Raw genomic sequence first — 22281 nt, 5'->3', positions numbered from 1 at the left:
TCGACAGTCATTAGGTCAACCCTGTCTGGTTGCCAGACACAAGGTCGATATGGACAAAAGGTCAACATGAAAGGTCAACATTTGAAAGGGTCTACAGGTTCAAAAGATCGAATGGTTCATATAGTCGACATGACAATGGTCGACACACATGGCTGAGACACGTTTTGGGGGGGTTCTTTTTTTTTTTTTTCCTTCCTAGTGCTATCCATATCACAAATCATAACCTTTAGTACCTTGTGGCAAGCAAAGTAAGACACCACGCCTGAAGCGTGGCAAGCGAAGCGAGCCCGAGAGGGGCTGCGTTTCATCAATTGGTGGTCCCAGATGCCAAAACTATCCACACAAATCCCACAAAATGCAAAAAAAGTGTATTGAACATTGACATGTCGACCTTTTGACCCTGTTGACCTTCTGTACCTGTTGACTCTTTTATTATTATTATTATTATTATTATTATGCTTTATTTATATGGACCACAAGGGTTTCTCAGTGCCCTTTACAGAGTACTTAAAGAAATAAGCAAAACAGAAATTACAGTTCGAGACAATATACGACAAGTACAGAAAATCAGGGGTTAGGGTCCATCAAAGTGAGTATGGCGTATAAGGTAGTGTAAGTAAGAGAAGGAAAGGCACATGAGGGGAGAATGCCATGCACTTGCAAGCTTACAATCTAAAAGGTGAAGGGCTAACAAACCAGGGTGACGCAGAAAGGGTAGACATTGAGCATAGACAAGAGGGTTACGAGGAGAGTTGGCTGGGTTTGGTGAAGAAGTGGGTCTTGAAAGCCCTTTTGAAGTTTTGTAGAGAGCTGTGGAGAGTTGTATGGGGAGAGGTAGAGAATTCCAGAGATAGGGAGCAGCATGTGCAAAATGTTGTAGGTAGGTGTGGAAGAAGGTAATCAGTTGGCAGGAGAGGTGGCGTGCATTAGCAATTAGCAGAGCAAAGAGGATGGGAGTGTAAAGAGAGATAACGTCAGAGATGTAAGAGGGAGAAGAGTGGGTGAGGGCTTTGTAGGTGAGTGCGAGAAGGTTGAATTGGATTCTAAATGGGAAGGGTAGCCAGTGAAGGTCCTGCAAGAGAGGGGAGATGGATGTAGTACCTTTGGTGAGGAAGATGAGATGAGTAGCAGCATTGAGGATAGATTGGAGTGGAGAGAGACATTTGTCTGGGAGGCCAGATAGGAGGAGATTACAGTAGTCCAATCTGGAGATGACCAGTGAGTCGATGAGTGTCTTAGTAGCATCCTGAGTGAGAATGAGTCTGATCCTGGATATGTTTTTGAGATGAAAACAGCAGGTTTGTGAGAGGTACTGAATGTGTAGTTTGAAGGAGAGGGGGGGAGTCAAGAGTTACTCCAAGACAGCGCACTTGGGGGCTAGAGGAGATAGTAGTGCCATTGAAGGATAATGACATTGTGGGAGGTGAGGTTATGCGGGTTGGAGGGAAGATGATCAGTTCAGACTTAGTTTATGAAAGCACTGGGACATCTAGGAAGGGATAGCAGAAAGACAGTTGGAGATATGAGTCAGGAGTGCGGGGGATAGGTCAGAGGAGGAAAGGTCCATTTGCGTATCATCAGCATAGAGATGATATTGTAAGTCAAAATAGCTAATGAACTCACCTAATGAGGATATGTAGAGAGAGAAAAGGAGAGGCCGAAGAACAGAACCTTGAGGGACACCTACTGGTAGAGAAAGTGGAGGAGAGGTGGAGTCATGAGAGGAGACAGAGAAGGAACGGTCAGACAGGTCATCCAGGAGAGGGCAGTATCATGCAGACCAAGGAAGTAAAGGATTTGTAGGAGGAGAGGGTGGTCCACAAATGCAGCAGAGAGGTCAAGGAGAATAAGCAGAGATTAGAGGCCCTTGGATTTTTCATCAAGGAGGACATTACAGACTTTTGTGAGGACAGTTTCAGTGGATGTGGAGAGGATGGAAACCAGACTGGAAAGGGTCAAGCACTGAGTGGGAGGAAATGAACACAGTGAGGCGGTTGTAGACAATATGCTCAAGGAGTTTGGAGGTAAAAGGGGGGAGAGAGATGGGTCGGTAGTTGGAGAGAGTGGTTGGATCAAGGGTAGGTTTTTTAAGAATAGGGGAGATAAGTGCATGCTTGAAGACAGAGGGGATAGTGCATGATGAGAGTGGGATAGTGATTAGATGGGCAAGATGGGAACAGGCAAAAGAAGAGAGGTAGCGGAGGAGGTGGGAGGGGATAGGGTCAAGTGGGGGGGGGGTGGAGGGGGGTGAGGAATGGATGAGGACCATGACTTCCTCTCCAGATATGAATTGAGCAGGGGGCTTGCCTGGGTTCCATTTTGGATGTGTAGTAGGTGGCAAAGTCAAGAGCAGAGAGTGAAGAGGGGAGTTGAGGCGGGTTGGGCAGAGGAAAAAGTTGACAGTAGCCATGGGGTTGGAGGACTGGGAGGAGATGAGGTTCTTGAAGTATGAATGTTTAGAGAGGGAAAGGGCAGCACTGTAGGATGAGAGCATATATTTGTAATGGAGGAAGTCTGCCTTTGAGTGTGATTTCCTCCACTATCGCTCCATGGTACGTGAGCATTTTTGCAGATATCTGGTGCATTTGGAGTGCCAGGGTTGAGGTGTGGATCTGTGAGGTTGAATAGTGGTCAGTGGGAAGACAGAGTCAAGAGCAGAGGTAAGGGATGCATTGTATAGGGAAGTAGCTTGTTCGGGGCAGGAGTGAGAGAGAATAGGAGAGAGGAGTGAGTCAAACAGGAAGGATAGGGAAGTGTGTCAATAGCCGCAATGTTATGCTTAGTGATGGCAGCCTTAGGAGGTAGAGATGGAGATGCAGGGAGAGATAAGTTAAAAGAGAGCAGGTGATGGTCAGAGAGGGGAAGCAGGGAGTTGGAGGAATCAGAAATATCACAGCGGTGAGGGAAGACCAGATCCAGTGAGCTCCCATTCATTTGGGAGGGGGAGGAGGTCCACTGGGTGAGACCAAGCAAAGATGTGGGGTTAAGGAGTTTGGAGGCAGGGGATTTTCTGGGAATATCGATTGGGATGTTGAAATCGCCTAAGATAATGGAGGGAATGTCAGCAGAGAGGAAGCCAGGAAGCAAAGTTGTCAAGGAATTTGGAGGGAATGCCAGGGTAGCGGTAAATAACAGCTATAGATGTGTCCTCATACATCTTGCCTCAATACACCATGCAGCATGAGATGCCTGGCATAAGTCAACCAGCAGCTCTGCTAATATCGGGCGTCTTTTTTTGCCTAAAATACGTGTTATTCACACCAGTTGGCCGTGATGTTACACTTTTTGCTGCTGTTAATATTGTAATGCACTGATTGCCTACACATTATTACCTAAGTCCACTTTAATTTCTTTAACATTCTAGCGATGATTACACTATTTGTTTTGACCCGTGGTTAAACACCAATAGTATATAAGACGGATTGTCTAAACACATCAGTATGCCACTTTTATATACAGGTTTAGTCTCCTATATATCCAGAAATTCCATATTCAAAATATTCTAAAAGCCAACATTTTTTGAGCATGACACCTTTGCTTTCTGATGGTTCACTGTACACAAAATTAGTTTCATGCACAAAATTATTAAGAGTATTGTATAAAACTACTTTCATGCTATGGGGTCTATTCAGATTCGTACACATCCACGCGTCTGTACGCAATGGCTGCATTGAGAGGGTCTGCGCACGCACACCGGATGCATAGCGCGTGCACGACCCTACACCTTGTGTCCACATCCTGGATGGATGCGGCCGCATTGTGATTGACAACAGCAGTGTTGGGGGGGAAGAGGGCGACCAAAATGGAGGCATGTCAGGAGCGTTTTCGGGACAGCTGCGGACGCATTGTAAGGCAGCGCCACACACATGCTGGACAGCCTTGTCCTATGCTCGGCGGCCCCGAACATGTGACTAGATACCGAACACCAGCATATCAGACCAAACCCCATTTCTACAAGTAGTGAAATTGAATGGACCATAGATGAGATGAATAAATCTTTTCAAATGCGATGACATGCTTCGATTGTATGCATGCAGATGCAAGTATATAGTTATGGATACACAGGAAGGAATGGGTCTTATATTCACTTGCAGTTCATGCATTGCGCATATGCTAGAAATGTGAGACAGTGTTTACAAAAGAAATAACATGCACAGGTAGTATTAGGGATTGGGTATGTGCCCTAATACTACTTGTGCATGGTACTAGAAAAGCTTTGTTCTCTTGTATGGCTGACACACATAAACTGTGCTGCACTGATTCTTTCATAAGTATTCTCTTAAAAAGGAAACTGTACTAATACTTACAATGCAATAGCGGAATTCCTGTCCCACGGTTGGAACTATGATATAGGATTGTCTGCGATTTAATCTGCATTGAGCTCCTTTCATTCTATACAGGACGCATCGGAGCACCATTTACAGTCAACTACTGTGCAGCCAAGTTTGCTCTGGAAGGTTTTTACAGCTCCCTGCGCAGAGAGTTCACACTCAACAATAAAAATATGTCCGTCACTGTGGCTGTCCTGGGATACATTGATACAGGTGAGATTGGAAACCTCTGTATAGGTAATGACCACCATATACTAACATCATTCAGAACGTAAGGTGGCACCTTTTCCTAAGTGTCGGTTTGTGCAAAAAGGTTGGGTACAAAACACCAGCAGTCGGGATCCTGACAGGAGAGTCACAGTGGGATCCCGGCTACCAGTATCCCTACACATCCCTTCCCCTAATCCTAACACTAACCCACCCCTCCCACAGCCTAACCCTAAACTCCCCCACCCCTAACCCTCCCCCTAATACCTAACACAGCCCCTGTACTTACTTCCGGGATGTGTCAGGATTGTGGGCGCTGAGATCCCGACAGCCTGTATTTTGACCACATCTTGTACAAAATGCGAGTTCTTCAATGTTTTCCTGGCATCTTGCCTGGTTACTAAGGTCCAGGGGCATAACTCGACCTTTGTGGGCCCCATAGCAAGATGAAAGGGCCCCCTCGCACTCTGCATGACGGGGAGCTGTTTTTTTGGGAGGTGATGGGGGTCAGAACAGCAGATATGGGGCAGAGCCTGAAAGTGGATGACTTTACTGGGCATGGTGGACACTGAGTTGTCTCACTTGGAAGGGGCATAACTATACAATAGTACCCCCAATTCAAATTACACAACACAGTAGTGCCCCTTATTCCTCGCACACACAGTAATGCCCACTGAAAATTATGCCCCACACAGTAATGTCCAGACAACACCAACCTGTACATGTCCAGGGAGACTGAAGCTGGTGTCCATCCGGCGATTCTGCGAAGGTACTGCAGCTAGCATCCATCCAGGGTCCCAACTCCTCATCACCAGCCACTTCAGCATCCCCCTGCGTGCTGGCATTTCACATGACATCACACCACATTCCTGAAACTCCCATAGCTGAGCACAGTGGTGCTGCTTGGGAAGGGGGTTACTTTTTCACATGTCAATCTTGTGCATGTCAACCTTTTGGGATCGACCTAGACACTGTCAACCTTTTTCAGGTCGACCCATTGATCCATAACCATTTTATGGACAGGACACAACCAGCATGAAATAATACAAGGAACCAATAACTCTCTGGTCTGTAGTAATGCTGAGATAAAGTTCACTTAATTAGAGTGACCATATTATCCCTTTTACCTGGGACGCTCATACATTACACAGGTTCTGTGGCTAGCTGACTACAAGCCTACATTTCAGCTGGTTTTAATCAGCCACAGAACCTGTGTAATCCGTGAGTGTCCCAGGTAAAAGGGATAATATGGTCACTCTAATTTAGGGGGTCATTCAGACCTGATCGCTCGCTAGCAATTGTTTGCAGCGCAGCGATCAGATAGTCACCGCCTACAGGGGAGTGTATTTTTGCTGTGCAAGTGTGCGATCGCATGTGCTGCCGAGCGGTACAAAAAATATTGCCCAGAAGAACAGTTGCCCAGAAGTTACTCAGCCGCTGCGATCACTTTAGCCTGTCCGGGGCCAGAATTGACGTCAGACACCCGCCCTGCAAACGCTTGGGCACGCCTGCAATTTTCCAAACACTCCCAGGTAGGTTTGGACAAATGTTTAAAACTTAGTTCTTTGAAAGTCCAGATTTTGCCCCTGTCAATTTAGTTTCAGAGGCGTTTGGCCATCCATTCCAGAACGCAAATTAAGCCACCTTTTCATCTGATGGTAGTGCCATGAGATCTTAATCTGGTTTTATCAGCTCTAAACTGGCCCCTTTTGAGTCAGTGGATCTTCAGTTCGCTACTTGGAAACTGTTCTTCCTAATGGCTTTTGCATCAGTGCGCTGTGTTTCTGAGCTAGGAGCTTAGTCTTGCAAACCGCCTTTTCTTGTTTTCCATAACGATAAAGCAATTCTCTGTACAGTTCCTATGTTTCAGTCCAAAGTTGTTTCAGCTTTTTACTTAAACCAGGAAACTGTCTTTCCAGTCCTTCCTCCGTCCGATGATTCCCGGAATCAGGATAATCTGGCTCTCCTGGACGTAGTTCGAGCTCTGCAAATTTACTTGGACAGAACTTCCACCATACAGCATACAGATACTTTGGGATGTAGTCACGATCCCAGCAGCCAGCATACCGACACTGGGATCTCGTCCGCTAGAATGCCGGCAGGGGGCCGAGGGCTATTCCCACTCGTGAGTGTCCACGACACCCATAGATTGGGAACAGAACCTGTGGCGAGTGCAATGAGCCACCAAGCCCACAGCATGGCGAGCACAGTGAGCCCACAAGGGGCTTTGTTGCTCTCGCTCCCCTGCTGGCATTCTTGTGGACGGTATCCCCTTGTCGGCATGCTGAACGCCGGGATCCCAACTGCCAGTATCCCGGACCCAACCCAATACTTTGTTGGTGCTTTATGATGCACACAAACGTGGTTGGCCAACTTCAAAGTAGACCATTGCACATTGGATCTGATCAGTGATCTCTCAAGCTCATTCTAGTTTTGGCCGTCCGGCACCAAACCGGGTGTCGATGCATTTCACTAGGGTAGTGGCGACCTCTTGGGTGCACGGCACAGAGCTTCGGCGCACCAAGTCTGTCGTGCAGCCACCTGGTCTTCTGTCCATACGTTTTTTGCATTTTTATTGTTTTTACGTTTTTGCTTCAGGTGATGTCCATTTTGGCATTTCAGTTCCATGGTCAGGTGGCCTTAGCATTCCCTCCCCTGGGGGAGGCTGTTGAACATACCATGGTCCAGTGTTCCGCATGCCTTGGCTGAAAGAGAAAAGAGGATTTTTGGTCACTTAGCATTGAATAATTTTCTATGAAGCAGCTGTGGGATACTGTGTTTCCTCCCTCACGCTCAGTCATTCGAGGTTTGGGTTCTTGACCGTCTTTTCCCTACTGCTCTGCTGCTGGTTCTAACAGTTTCACTGGGTTACTGCTACTCCTTACCGGACTCTTTTAAAGAAGTTCTGAAATTATTGGGTTGCAGGGGGAGTAGCCTCATTTTTAAGTTACAGTTGTTAGGTGTCAGTCTCCATCCCAAGCCTACTGTCCCATGGTCCGGTGTCCCACATCCTGCTTCAAACAACAGGATTCAACGGTAAGTTACCAAAAATCCTCTTTTTGGGGCGAGTTTGTACAATTCATGGTTTTGTTTGTAAACACAAACCTTGGTAAATGTCCTTGTTTTGTTGTTATCTATAAAAAGCACTTCAGAGTTTAGCCGATGGTGTATTTGATTACATTTATGATTTCACGTGCTTTTTTTTTGGTAAATTTCTGTGATTACTCAGAGCTCCAAGTAACCATGGTAATGGGATACACTGCAGACAGGGGCTGCACAGTTATAGAATCCTGATAATATTCACTGGGCCGCAGTGTCATAAATAATGCGGCCCTGCCCACTAATTATAGCACCATCATTGAATATTGCCCCTTGCAGCAAATGAATATCTGCTATGATTCCCGAACTCCAGACCAGAGGAGATCTTATGGCAGAGGTCTGAGTACAGGGAAGATCTGCTGGTAGTGGGAGCAGGAGAGCCTAGTAACCCCTGGCGCCCTAACTCCGTTGTCTCGCCCGTGTTATCAGAAATCCCCTGCGAGACTATGGTTGCTTGAGCCCATGGCAGCCGCGTTCGAAGGGCGGATTATGTCTGCCCAACCCCGATGCCCCCTCAGGTCTTAATGGGAGACAAAGGGAAATCCGAGACAGGGTGATAACAAGGGGCCCTCTGACTAAGCAACCAGGCCAGGGGTTACAAGCTAACTAACTTAAACCAAAGGTATGTGCGGACTAGCCGCCAGGGAAAAGGACAACCAAGGATCCACCGATCCGTTACTCCTATCCAGCACCGCTGGATACCAGAGTGGATCTGTGGGAGCGGAATCCTCCGCAAAAGCTCCAGAACACAAATATACTAAATAATAAACAGTAAGCGGACAAGCCGCAACACACGGCTGCGCCGCGACTCACGAACACCACAGGATGTTAAAGGTGCTCGGTCAGACTCCAGGAATGATGACAACTTTCTGAGTACAGGACCACTGAGGACAGGAACAACCGGATTGAGCAAGACTGGAACTCTCTGCAACTGACACAGGCAAACAGGAAGCTATCACCGGCGTCTGTGGGAAGTCCAAAGGGTGCTTATAACAGAGAGCTCCCCAATCAGGAGCCAGACTGGGTAATCACAATGAATGCCGTGCAGCTTGCAAGCTGCACGGCCAGCACACCATAAAATAATTAGAACAGACCCAGCAACGGGGAACGCGGCCCGAACGTGGCGTCCCCGTTGCTAGGGTCAGAGCGGCTCTGTGCGCCCGGCGTCTAGCGTTGCCAGGGAGCCGGCGGCTGTACGCGCACGGTGTCCCTGGTTGCTAGGCGCCGGGCCGCACCGACGAGCGGACCCCGGCGCCTAACAGTACCCCCCCCTTGAGGAGGGGTCAAGGAACCCCTAAAGCCAGGTTTCTGAGGAAATTCTCGAAAAAATGCCCTTTTGAGCCTCGGGGCATGAAGATCCTCATCCAGAACCCAAGACCTTTCCTCTGGCCCATAACCTCTCCAATGTACCAAAAAATAAAGCCAACCCCGGGAAAACTTGGAATCGAGAACCTTCTCAACCAGGAACTCCTGCTGACCCTGTACATTTATTGGTGATCTCCCCTGAGATATTTTACGAGGAAATCTACTGGACGAAACATATGGTTTCAGCAATGAGCAATGGAAGGTATTTCCGATCCGTAAAGTTTTTGGTAAACGTAACCGGAAAGCAACTGGATTGACTTTTTTGATAATGTGAAATGGTCCAATAAATTTAGGACCCAATCTGGCTGAGGTTTGTCGAAGTTTAATGTTGCGAGTCGACAACCACACCCTATCTCCTACTTTAAAAGTGCACGGCCGCCGGAGCCTGTCAGAAAATCTTTTTTCCCGGAATGCCGCTTTTCTGAGAGCCAGGTGTACTTTTCTCCAAATGAGTCTAAGATGAGAGGTCAGGGCCAGTGAGGAGACAGAGGAATGTTGAAAAAATGAATTAGCCCTGGGGTGAAAACCAAAAACTGCAAAAAATGGAGACACATTGGTGGAAGAATGACAGGCATTATTATAAGCAAACTCCGCCAATGGAAGAAACTCAGACCAGTCATTTTGGAGTTTGGCCGAGTACAAACGCAAATATTGTTTTAGAGATTGATTAACTCGCTCAGTCTGCCCATTGGATTGGGGATGATAGCCAGACGTTAAAGATAATTTCATCTTTAATGAAGCACAAAAAGACTTCCAAAATTGTGCAATGAATTGTGGACCCCGATCAGAAACAATATCAGTGGGTAAGCCATGGAGTCTGAAAACATCGCGGAGGAACAAGACTGCCAATCCCTGGGCAGATGGCAATCGGGGAAGAGCAATGAAATGGGCCATTTTGCTAAAACGGTCCACTACCACCCATATGACTCGGCATCCGGCTGACAGAGGGAGGTCCACCACAAAATCCATGGAGATATGCGACCATGGCCTAAGAGGAACATTCAAGGGCATAAGTTGACCGATAGGCAAAGAACGAGGAACTTTATGCTGTGCACAGACCTGACACGAAAAAACAAACTCTTTAATGTCTTTGGAAAGACCAGGCCACCATACAGAGCGGGAGACTAATTCCAAAGTCTTAGCGATTCCCGGATGCCCGGCAACTTTGCTATCATGAAACTCCGTCAAAACAGTTGCTCTCAAAAACTCAGGGACAAAAAGACGACCAGCAGGAGTATTTCCAGGAGCTTGATGTTGAAGCAGCTTTAACTGGGTAAATACATCCTGTGTGAGGCCTGCCCGAATGACTGAAGACGGAAGTATGGGAGTAACAGGACTGTTGTCTTGAACTGGAAGAAAACTGCGTGACAGGGCATCTGCCTTAGTATTCTTGGAACCTGGCCTGAAGGTGATAATAAATTTGAAACGAGTAAAAAATAAAGCCCAACGAGCCTGCCGGGCATTCAGTCGTTTAGCTGATTCAATGTATTGAAGATTTTTGTGATCAGTCAAAACTGAAATGGTATGAGTCGCTCCTTCAAGCCAATGCCTCCACTCCTCGAAAGCCCATTTAATAGCCAGCAATTCCCGGTTACCAACATCGTAGTTGGATTCTGCAGATGAGAATTTCCTGGACATAAAGGCACAAGGATGTAATTCGAGGGAATCCGGATCCTTCTGAGATAGGATAGCCCCTACTCCAACCTCCGAGGCATCAACCTCAACAATGAAAGGCAATTCTGGGTTGGGATGTCTGAGGACAGGGGCTGAGACAAAGGCTTGTTTCAAGGCCTGAAAAGATAACTCAGCTTCACGTGACCAATTGGTAGGATCTGCTCCCTTCTTAGTCAGTGCCACAATGGGAGCAACTAGGTCAGAGAAGGAGTGAATAAATCTTCTATAGTAGTTTGCAAACCCTAAAAAGCGCTGAATTGCTTTTAAGTTGGTGGGTTGCGCCCAACTAAGGATGGCTTGGAGCTTCTTTGGTTCCATACAGAATCCCCGAGGGGAAATAATGTACCCTAAAAAGGATACCTCCGTGACATGAAATTCACACTTCTCAAGCTTGGCATATAGGTGATTTTCACGTAATTTTTTTAGAACCTGACGCACCTGGGTAACATGTTGTTCTACAGAGTCAGAATAAATCAAAATATCGTCTAAGTAGACTACAACGAACCTTCCAAGAAACTCACGGAGCACATCGTTAATGAGATCCTGGAAAACTGCCGGAGCGTTAGACAGGCCAAATGGCATAACCAGATACTCATAGTGGCCTGACTGAGTACTGAATGCCGTTTTCCACTCATCCCCTGACTTGATTCTGATGAGGTTATATGCTCCTCTCAGGTCAATCTTAGAAAAAATCACAGCCGAACGTAGCTGATCAAAGAGGACAGAGATCAGCGGCAGAGGGTAAGTATTCTTTACTGAGATTTTATTCAAAGCTCTAAAGTCAATGCAGGGTCTAAGTGAACCATCCTTCTTCTCTACGAAGAAGAAACCTGCACTTAAAGGGGATTTAGATGGCCTGATAAATCCTTTCCCAAGGCTTTCTTTCACATACTCATTCATGGCCACAGTTTCAGGACCAGACAATGCATATAACCTTCCTTTAGGCAACGTGGCACCAGGAATTAGCTCAATGGCACAATCATAAGGCCTATGGGGAGGCAGAATATCCGCATTGCCCTTGGAAAATACATCAACAAAATCCTGGTATTCCACAGGAATGGGTGCGGGAACGGCGGCAGCTACTCGGATAGGAAGCGTAATACATTCTTTATTACAGATGGTACCCCATTGTAAGATCTCCCCCGACTGCCAATCAATGATGGGATTATGAAAGGCCAGCCAAGGGTGACCCAGAACCACAGGAACTGCTGGACAATGGGTAAGGAAAAACTCAATCTTTTCAGAATGCAGAGCTCCTACCGAAAGTAAAACAGGAGGTGTACAGAGAGAAATAACCCCATTGGACAAGGGACTCCCATCTAAACCATGCATGGTGACACACCTACCCAAGGTTAACTGAGGAATACCTAAGGCCTTGGCCCATGTTAAATCCATAAAGTTCCCTGCAGCTCCACTGTCCACAAAAGCAGAGACCGAGGAACAGAGGCTGCCAAAGGAAACTTTAGCAGGAACTAACAGTGAATTATTTGAGGAGATAAGCTGCAGACCAAAGTGAACCCCCTCACAACTCACTTGGTCGGGAAGTTTCCCGACTTGTTCGGACAACTACGGGCAAAATGTCCCTTACCTCCACAGTATAAACAAAGACCAGAATTTTGCCTCCTGGTTCTTTCTTCAGGAGACAATTTGGAGAGACCTATCTGCATAGGCTCCTCCATGTCCACAGGAATGGAAAAAACACAAGGAGTAGATCCGACAGATGCTCCTTTTTCAGCCCTCCGCTCTCTGAGCCGACGATCTATCTTAATAGAGAGCTCCATGAGTTTATCGAGAGTCTCAGGAGCGGGATACTGAAGGAGACTGTCTTTTATAGATTCAGATAAGCCGAGGCGAAACTGACTGCGTAAGGCTGGGTCATTCCATCCACAGTCGTTCGACCAACGGCGAAACTCCGTACAATAAATCTCCTCGGGATTCCTACCCTGTCTGAGAGCACGCAACTGACTCTCAGCGGACGCCTCTCTATCAGGGTCGTCATACAATAGCCCTAAAGATTTTAAAAAGGCGTCTACAGACAATAAGGCCGGATCGTCTGTCTTTAAACCAAAAGCCCAGGTCTGAGGATCCCCCTGAAGCAGAGAAATAATAATTCCAACCCGCTGAGCCTCCGTACCTGAGGAGACTGGTCTTAAACGAAAATAAAGTTTACAAGACTCTTTAAAATTAAAAAACTGTTTTCTATCCCCAGAAAAACGGTCAGGCAGATGCATTTTTGGTTCAGGGATGACCCTCGGGGAAGTCCGTAACAGATCTTCCTGTGACCTCACCCGGAGGGACAGATCCTGAACCATCTGAGTAAGTTCTTGAATCTGACTAACTAGAAGTTGGCCAGGATTTGGCCCAACACCGGTGGGATTCATGAGGCCGACAAAATCTCCCAACTGAATAAGTGAAAAAAAATTAACTCCTTTTAATTTTTTTTTGTCTGGCCGGTGATAATGTTATGATTCCCGAACTCCAGACCAGAGGAGATCTTATGGCAGAGGTCTGGGTACAGGGAAGATCTGCTGGTAGTGGGAGCAGGAGAGCCTAGTAACCCCTGGCGCCCTAACTCCGTTGTCTCGCCCGTGTTATCAGAAATCCCCTGCGAGACTATGGTTGCTTGAGCCCATGGCAGCCACGTTCGAAGGGCGGATTATGTCTGCCCAACCCCGATGCCCCCTCAGGTCTTAATGGGAGACAAAGGGAAATCCGAGACAGGGTGATAACAAGGGGCCCTCTGACTAAGCAACCAGGCCAGGGGTTACAAGCTAACTAACTTAAACCAAAGGTATGTGCGGACTAGCCGCCAGGGAAAAGGACAACCAAGGATCCACCGATCCGTTACTCCTATCCAGCACCGCTGGATACCAGAGTGGATCTGTGGGAGCGGAATCCTCTGCAAAAGCTCCAGAACACAAATATACTAAATAATAAACAGTAAGCGGACAAGCCGCAACACACGGCTGCGCCGCGACTCACGAACACCACAGGATGTTAAAGGTGCTCGGTCAGACTCCAGGAATGATGACAACTTTCTGAGTACAGGACCACTGAGGACAGGAACAACCGGATTGAGCAAGACTGGAACTCTCTGCAACTGACACAGGCAAACAGGAAGCTATCACCGGCGTCTGTGGGAAGTCCAAAGGGTGCTTATAACAGAGAGCTCCCCAATCAGGAGCCAGACTGGGTAATCACAATGAATGCCGTGCAGCTTGCAAGCTGCACGGCCAGCACACCATAAAGTAATTAGAACAGACCCAGCAACGGGGAACGCGGCCCGAACGTGGCGTCCCCGTTGCTAGGGTCAGAGCGGCTCCGTGCGCCCGGCGTCTAGCGTTGCCAGGGAGCCGGCGGCTGTACGCGCACGGCGTCCCTGGTTGCTAGGCGCCGGGCCGCACCGACGAGCGGACCCCGGCGCCTAACAATATCTATATTGTGACCCTATATTAAGTTACTATATCTATTGTTTCTTTACATTAAACATTGTCCCGTTTCTATTACAATAATATATATATATTGGTCCCTTTATTAATTAATAAAATGTCCCTTGTTTATTCAAATAATTGCTAGCCCCATGTTTTACTTTTACATATAATCTAAAATATTTCCCACGGTAATTATTTATTTGCATCAGATCATCATCATCATCATCATCATCATCATCATCATCATCATCATCATCATCATATTCCTTCAATATAAATTCCTGATATAGTGGTACATATTTTATGTCAATGTTTATTTTTTTCTCCAATTGTGCCCCAAATTCTCTCTAGTGTATTGGTAGCTCTACATTATTTACATATTCTTTTCTTCAAACTTGTTCCAAATGAACCTAATGTGTAAAAATACAAAAATATACTGACAAAACCTCTCTGCTCCCCAACACAGACTATGGTAATGATTGAGTTTCTCCCAATCAGGAACAATCTCTTAAATCTGACAGATGGTTTGTACAATGTAATCTGCCATGCATTGCCACCAGGGTTCAAAGCACCCTTCAAAACGATGATTAGTAAATGAGCTGGATTGGTGATTCAACGATATACAAAGCAGATATATACCTTGCATTCCTCAAAATAGTCCAGCAGCAGGCAATCCCCTACAAAATAGTCCAGCAGCAGGCAATCCCCTACAAAATAGTCCAGCAGCAGGCAATCCCCTAGGATTACCAATCTTTTTAGAACATAGAAATATACAGAGGGGGAAAGCCAAGCGTTGGACATTTCACTTTTTTTTTTTTAGGTCAAATGCCAATGGATAGTTAATTATGGATAAAAGTTCTGAGTAAATGAAACAAATCTTCTATACCTGGGCTCACCTTCGCCAGGTGTGATGAAGCCTTGAAAAGTTTCTTTAAAGCCTGATGATCATACACCGCTTTTAACACCAGCCAGATCAGACATGAATATTTCCTCCAATACATAAATAGAACAAGAAAAGCTTCTCATAATGTTTCAAAGTTTTAAAAATGAGGGGTTTATTTACAAAATGTGTGATTTCTGCTGACCGTGTGTGACCTTTTGAGAAAGGCACACTTTAAGGCATGGGGGGACAAAGATAGCATTTCCCGGGTTTATCACCTCCTCCTTATGGTGTGTCTCCTCTAAAGGTCCCCTGGGGCAATAACTGGCTTGCTCTTCCACCGAGGATTGTATTGGACGAAATATTCATCTGTCTAATCTTGCTGGTGTGAAAAGCTGTGTATGATCATCAGGCTTTAAAGAAACCTTTCAAGGCTTCATCAAACCTGACTAAGGAGAGCCCAGGTATAGAAGATTTGTTTCATTTACTGAGAACATTTAGGGGGAGATTCAAACGTTTGAAAAGTAAGTTGGGAGTCTGTTTTTTCTATCTAATAGACAGGAAAAAACAGACACCCAACCGACTTTTCAGACATTTGAATTCCCCCCTATTGTCCACAATTAACTATCCATTAGTATTTGACCTATAAAAAGAAAAAAGTGAAGTATCCAATGCTTGGCTCTCCCCCTCTGTTGTATGTTTCTGGATTGGAGATTCAAACCACTTGTGGTAGTTTAAACCCACCAGTAAAAGGGATGCTTAGTAAATTTACACCAAGTTTAGAATGACAACAGCAATGCACCTACACAGAAAATGAGATCAGACTTTCTTCATACAATGTAACTGCAGTCATACAAGTACAAACATTGGGGAAACCTAGCCTACCTCCAGTGACCAAACTAAAAATCCTTTCAATGGGTTGGGGATGGAATCCCGGCGGTCAGTATACTGACACTGGGATCCCGGCCATCAGAATGCCGACACCGGAATCCCCGCCGTCAGAATGCCGGCACCAGGATCCCAGGCGTCAGAATGCCGAGACCGGGATCCCGGCCTTTAGAATGCTGGCAATGGGGCGAGAGCTAGGAAGCCCCTTGCGGTCTCTGTGGCTTGCTGTGCTCGACACAGGCTCTATTCCCACTCTATGGGTGCCATGGACACCCTCGAGTGGGAATAGCCCTGGAGCAGCTGTCGACATTCTCTGTGTTCAGGATTCCGGCATCGGTATTCTGACCGCCTGGATATTAACTACATCCCCTTTCAACAACTGATTTCACTGGTATATGTAAAACTAGTGTCAGGGGATATAAGGCTTTACTTGTATTTCAGATGAAGATATCCAAATTACTTTTATCCAATACTTTTATCCTGTGGGATCAGGGTGCCATAGAATGAAATCAAACTGACACCATTTGATCAAGATTACAGTTTAGGAATACCAGAGAGGAAGACGGATTAACATCTACTTTTTTCTATTTTACAGACAATGCTTTGAAGAAAGTTGGTGACAAAGTGACCATGGCAGCTTCATCCAAAGAGGACTGTGCCAAAGAGGTGGTGACAGCAGCTGTCTTGCGGAAGCCAGAGCTCTTTTACCCTTTTTGGGGTATTAAGCCTCTGGTGTTATTACGAGATTGGGCTCCAACTTTGATAGGAAAAATACTTGATAAGTTTTATGTGCTGGAAAATATTAAATAATTCACCTGGTGCAATAAAATGGATGGAAAGCAAATGTTTATTATTTATTAACATTTATATAGTGCACACGTATTCTGCAACACTTTACAGAAAATATTTGATAATTACATCAGTTCCTGCCCCAGTGAAGCTTGGGCAATGTAATAGATTGCGAGTTGTAAACTCACACCTAAAACATGACTAAAAACTCGCCAGAAAATAGACATGGGTGTGATAGGCGAGTTGAGAGTGACACCCTGTGGAAAAAAACATAACACACTGTAAAAGCATTTTTTCCATTTATAAAACTACCCCAAATTACATTAATTTAAAATAATATTTTCAGTACTTTAAACCCTAAATAGTGATACTAAATGCAAGTGATAGAAAAACATATTACACAAACACTTTAACCTAACATTTACATCCTAAATAGTGTACCTACATCCTAAAATTTAAAACACCCATTTTTAAAAATGTAAAATCAATTTTCAAAGGTTAAACAAAACAATTACAAAGTAAGAACAATATAAAAATTTACAAAAAAAATCACTTAGAGACAGAGGAGCCTCTGCCCCTCCCTGCCCCTTTAGGTGCCCACCCCACCCCCCACCCCCGCCCGTGTATGCAAACACTTCACCTTGGCGGAGTGATTGGGGCTTCGGTCTGGGAGCTGGTGTCTTGGGAGCTGGCTGAAGCGGATGTTTGAACATCCTGAAGAGCCCTTTAGCCCACAATTTTGCTCTGCAAGGCCACAAAAGCTGCTGTCTGCTCCTGGGTGGCAATTGTCTGCTCTCAAGTGGCTTGGGTCTGCTCAGACAACTGCATCTGGATGTCCCCTGTGCTACAGCAGGGCCGGATTAAGCCATCGGGGGCCCGGGGCACCAAAGACAGCAGGGCCCCCCAGTGGACCACCAGCCCCCACAGTTACCCCCCCCCCCCCCCCAGCTGCTCACCTCCCACAGTCACAGGCAACGGGAGCCACGTTGCAGCAGGGGGAGAAGAGAAGACACCAGGCTGCCGGGGTATGAGGGATCCACGCTGCCGGGGGAGGAGTGCGGCTGTGCATGCGGCTTCCTCCCCCCTCCTCTCGGGCAGCACGGTCGGGGACTGAGTCAAGCAATCTCCAGCCTCTGCCGCCAGCAGCATCTCTCCTGGCAGCAGCAAAGGCTGGAGATTTCTTGACTCAGTCCCCGACCGTGCTGCCCGAGAGGAGGGGGGAGGAAGCCGCATGCACAGCGTGGATCCCTCCTGCCCCGGCAACCTGTAGATCGGTGCAGAGCTTCGGCCGGGGGGCCCCTTAAAACAGGGGGGCCCGGGGTACTGACCCCCGGGGCACCCCCCTTAATCCGGCTCTGAGCTACAGAGGTGGTTCTATTTAGCCTCCAGAGCTGTCGGCCTATACAGTCCATTTTCTGGGTCTGACTCTCTATAAAGGACAACTGTGCCTCCCTAAAGTGTGCAGGGACACCGCTATCTCGTCCACTGATGGTACATTGGTTTGTGGGGTGGATGGTGGCTGTTGTGGCAGCTGTGGAGGGGTTATGGGTTGTGGCTGGTACATCGGAGTGTCCTCCACCATCACATCCTCCTCCTCCTCCCCTGAGGTATAGCTCACCAGGCCAATACGTGTGGCAGGGAGATCTGGTGCTGGTGGGGTTGTGCGCTGTGCCTGTTAGCACATTACTACATGAAATGAACCTGGACCTGAAACATATTGTTTTTAAATTAAAATATATACCTGTTTTGCTGCACAAAAAAATAGTTTAAATTAATTTTGGCCACCTAACAATGCACATGTTAAAATAAACTCAATTTATCATTGACGCATATTCTATGCAATCTGCATGCTAAAGTAGCATCCAGGATAGCATTGCAATATGCTATCACATTGGCCTCATGATGTTTGTTAAATGTGGGCATTAATGTTATATGACATTTCACTACACTTAAGGTGCGTAGACACCTGGACAATATTGGCATGATGTGCCCAATTCATTCTTCTCAATATCGTCCAGTGTGTACGCACTATGTTGCTGATGATGTGTGCTCCCGTGCATGCAGGTCAGACAGTCAACATTGCCAAGCGAGGGCCATGCTGCCGAATGCATGGCCCTCGCTTGGCAATGTTGTTGTTTTTTTATGATTGAATTAGGTTAAGAGCATTTAAATAAAAATTATCTAAAGCTATTTTCTTATTAAAAAGAACATAACATAAAAAAGAGCAAACATCGGTGCAAGCATCGATGGTTGAAACATCGCACCTTCCATGTCCCGGCTTCAGATCCTTTCAGTAGGGAAAGGTGATTAAAAAAAAAAAAACATTTTTCCAGTGGCTGCTCTTGTAGGCAGCCGCTGGGTGGGGGGTGCTGCCAATCAGGCAGGCACTGGGGGTGGAGATAGCCAGGAAACAGAGGGACCGGAGATGGACAGCAGCAATTGCAGGAAGCTTTGCGCACAGTGAGCTTTCTGACTGGTCGCATCAGATGCGGCCATGTCAGGAAAAGCTCAGCCTTGTGTGGTGGCATCAGATGCGACCATGCCATGCAAGTGGTTAAACACAAAGAAAACTTTTCCATGGATACGGCAACAAATGTCATGATGTTTTAAACTATTAAAATATTATGGATATATAAAAATATTTCTGATGAAATTTTTTTAAATTATGCATTTACACAATGATATTATTAAAATATGTTTATAGACAATGCTTTAGTATAATTAAATATATTAAGATGAAAACATGTTCACCATGAAGAGGATAATCAAAATACTTTTGGAAATTAATTGTAAAGGTACAGTTAAAAGAGGGGACATTTGTTTGTTTACTTACCAGGACGCCTTGGGGATTGTGGACGGTCCGTGTCGGTGATATGTGTACTAACTAAGGAAGACTTCAGGGGTAAAAATTGGACGCAGATCCCTTTCATAGCTGGGGAAATGTATAGGAACTGAATAGTCAACTCCTGTCTTGTGTCTCTGTCTATGCTGTTTTGCCAACTTGCTCTTGGTGACCCACTTTATGTCATTGAACCTTTTCTTAATATTTTTAAGATCCCGGCGACACTGGCTCACTGCCTTCCCCGCATCGGCCACACTTTCCCACATCGCCTTCTTACCTGCTGCCAATGTGCAGTGGGAGTGTTTGCCTAGGAGCTAAGGAAAAACTGCAACCATGGTGTGAGACAACGCGCAGTTCTCCTCATAGCTGAACCGGACATCTGGCCAGTCTGCTTCTTCCCAGGGACAACTTCACAACATTCCTCTTCCTTACCAGCATCCTTATCCTCACTTTCATTCTCCTGCACTTCCACCTCACTACTGTCCTGTTTCTCCAGCTCCTCAGTGCTACCCTCACCCACACTCTCTGTCTCTTCAATAACAACCTCCTCCTCCACCACCTCCATCCTCTGCTGTCTCCCAAGTGACCTAGTAGACATTCTGCAGCTTAAAAAAAACCACTCCTCTTACACACTAAACTTTCCTGCTCTTTCCAAAATCTCCTCACTACCTATCAAAGCACAAAATGGAGGACAGGGATTTATATAGGGTGTGTGATGCATAAGTCAGGAGACTTTTGTGAGCCAATTGGTGACTTTCTAGCACACTGTGAAACTCACAAAGTGACACTCGCATTCTGGTTGGTCTAAAAAATCGCATGCTTCCTGGTGTGAAATCTCGCAAGAACTTGTTTTGATTTACGTTTGTGACCAAAAATGCACACCCCATTACATTGTGCGAGTTGCATAACTAACACGCACCTTCTAATATGCGAGAAGATTCGTGTTTATCATGCATGTTAATCTCGCACTTCATTACATCCTGCCCATAAAATTGTATTCCTCTTTATTAGCAGCATACAGTAGATGCTATTTAAGTACTCACTCAGATTTTGCTTATTAAAATCACAATCTCAAAAATACAAAATTAATTTGGATGATGCGTATAGCCTAGATACTTTCTAAAACTGTACTGTTTTTGGACATCCTAATGACAAAACAGCATATACATTTTATACTAAATTTGCTTATGAAGTCTGTTTAAAAGTGTGTCAAATCATATATGTAAGAGTGACCATAACTTTGTGGTACTTACTAGAGTTTTTACTTTATTTATTTTTTTTTTGCAATTTTTTGCCATTTGAGGCTGTTTCCTGCACAGCACATTTATAGAATGCATGGAATGTTTATCTTACATTCTAGGAATTCATTGTAGGTTTAGAGGCCCATTCCCTTTTATCTTTATTATTAGGATTTGAAGTTTTAGCGTACTATACTTTAGAATTATTTGGTTTATAGTATTATTATTATTATTATTATTATTATTATTATTACATTTTATATATAGGGCGCCACAAGTGTTTTGCACCGCCGTACAAAGGACAGCACAGGGAGACAAAACTTAACATTACAGTAAATAAATAAATTAAAAAAATAGAGTACAGGTAACAAAGAGCAGCACAATTCTCAAAACATAATACAGCTTAGATGTAAGTAACGAGGGAGTAATCATCATACTACTAGAAGCTGGTGGCCATAGATGGAGATAAGCCTTTATCAGCAGGAGAAAAAGTGGGTAAGGATGGTTGCTGAGTAGGAGAGGACTGTGAGTGAAATGTGTTGAGAAGAGGGGTTTGGCAACAAGAGGAAAGAGGGCCCTGCTCTGAGGAGCTTACAGTCTAGTAGGAAGGGGCGACAGATAGATGACATGAGGTGCAAGCAAACAAAAGGTAGCCTGATGGCAGGATGTAAGCAAAGCAGAGATGGTCAAGGCAGGAGGCAGGGGGATGGAGGAGCAGCCTCAGGACTTGTGTATGCATCAGAGGGTTACGCTTTGATATATAGGTGGGTTTTCATTTCCCGTTTGAAGCTTTGCAAGGTCCGGGAAAGTCTAATGGAGCGGGGGAGCACGTTCCACTGAAGGGCTGCAGCACAGGCAAAATCTTGAACTCGAGCATGGGAAGTAGTGACCAGGGTAGAGGAGAAGCGCCGGTCCTTGGCCGACCGTAAGGGGTGGGAGGGAGTGTGAAGGGAGGGGAGGTTGGAGATGTAGGGAGCAGTGGATTAGAGATGGCCTTGTATGTGAGGGTGAGGAGTTTGAAGAGGATTCTGTAGGGGAATGGGAGCCAGTGCAGATTTTGTCAAAGGGGAGTGGCAGATGTGGAGCGGCGGGAGAGGAAGATAAGCCTAGCTCTCCCGCGCACGCAGGGGGGGTTTCTGAGTACCTATTAATCCCCCTGGCAGTGGATCTATTGGAGAGCTTAGGCAGGGTTTCCTCCTCTTTACACGGCTGCTGAGAAGAAGCTGGCTGTGTGGCTGCTGGCTGCCTGTAGGGGGAGCAGCAGCGTCACCGCACAGCTCCTCTCAGGCAGATCAGAAGTGAAAGTAAACGTGGAGCTTTGAAACAGTTACAGAGCTGGGAGAGGCTGTGGTTGTCACCAGTATTCCCAGTCACTCTGCAGCTGCCAGGTGGGTGTTACATATTTTCGGGGGGTAAAGGAAGGCCAGTACTGTCAGCGGAGTTATAGGATGTCCCAATTACAGTAGCAGTTTGTGTGAATTATTTGAATAACATGTGTAAGGGAAGAGGGGGGGTGTCCTGCCGAGTTTCATGTTAA

General features: G+C 46.0%; 1 protein-coding gene across 1 annotated transcript in view; it reads left to right on the top strand.

Moving 5' to 3' along the window:
- Positions 1-16710, top strand: part of LOC134886263 (hydroxysteroid 11-beta-dehydrogenase 1-like protein A) — a 48528-nt gene extending 31818 nt beyond the window's left edge. Inside the window, exons 5-6 of the mRNA XM_063913139.1 lie at positions 4401-4544; positions 16471-16710. Coding sequence (XP_063769209.1) covers positions 4401-4544; positions 16471-16685 — 359 coding nt within the window. The 3' untranslated portion in view covers positions 16686-16710. The remainder of the gene's footprint in view (positions 1-4400; positions 4545-16470) is intronic.
- The last annotated feature ends 5571 nt before the right edge of the window (positions 16711-22281 follow it).

Source organism: Pseudophryne corroboree, chromosome 1 (genome assembly GCF_028390025.1).
Source record: "Pseudophryne corroboree isolate aPseCor3 chromosome 1, aPseCor3.hap2, whole genome shotgun sequence".
NCBI lineage: Eukaryota > Metazoa > Chordata > Amphibia > Anura > Myobatrachidae > Pseudophryne > Pseudophryne corroboree.
Note: the sequence above shows the minus strand (reverse complement) of the source record. Positions and strands in the feature narration are given on the sequence as shown.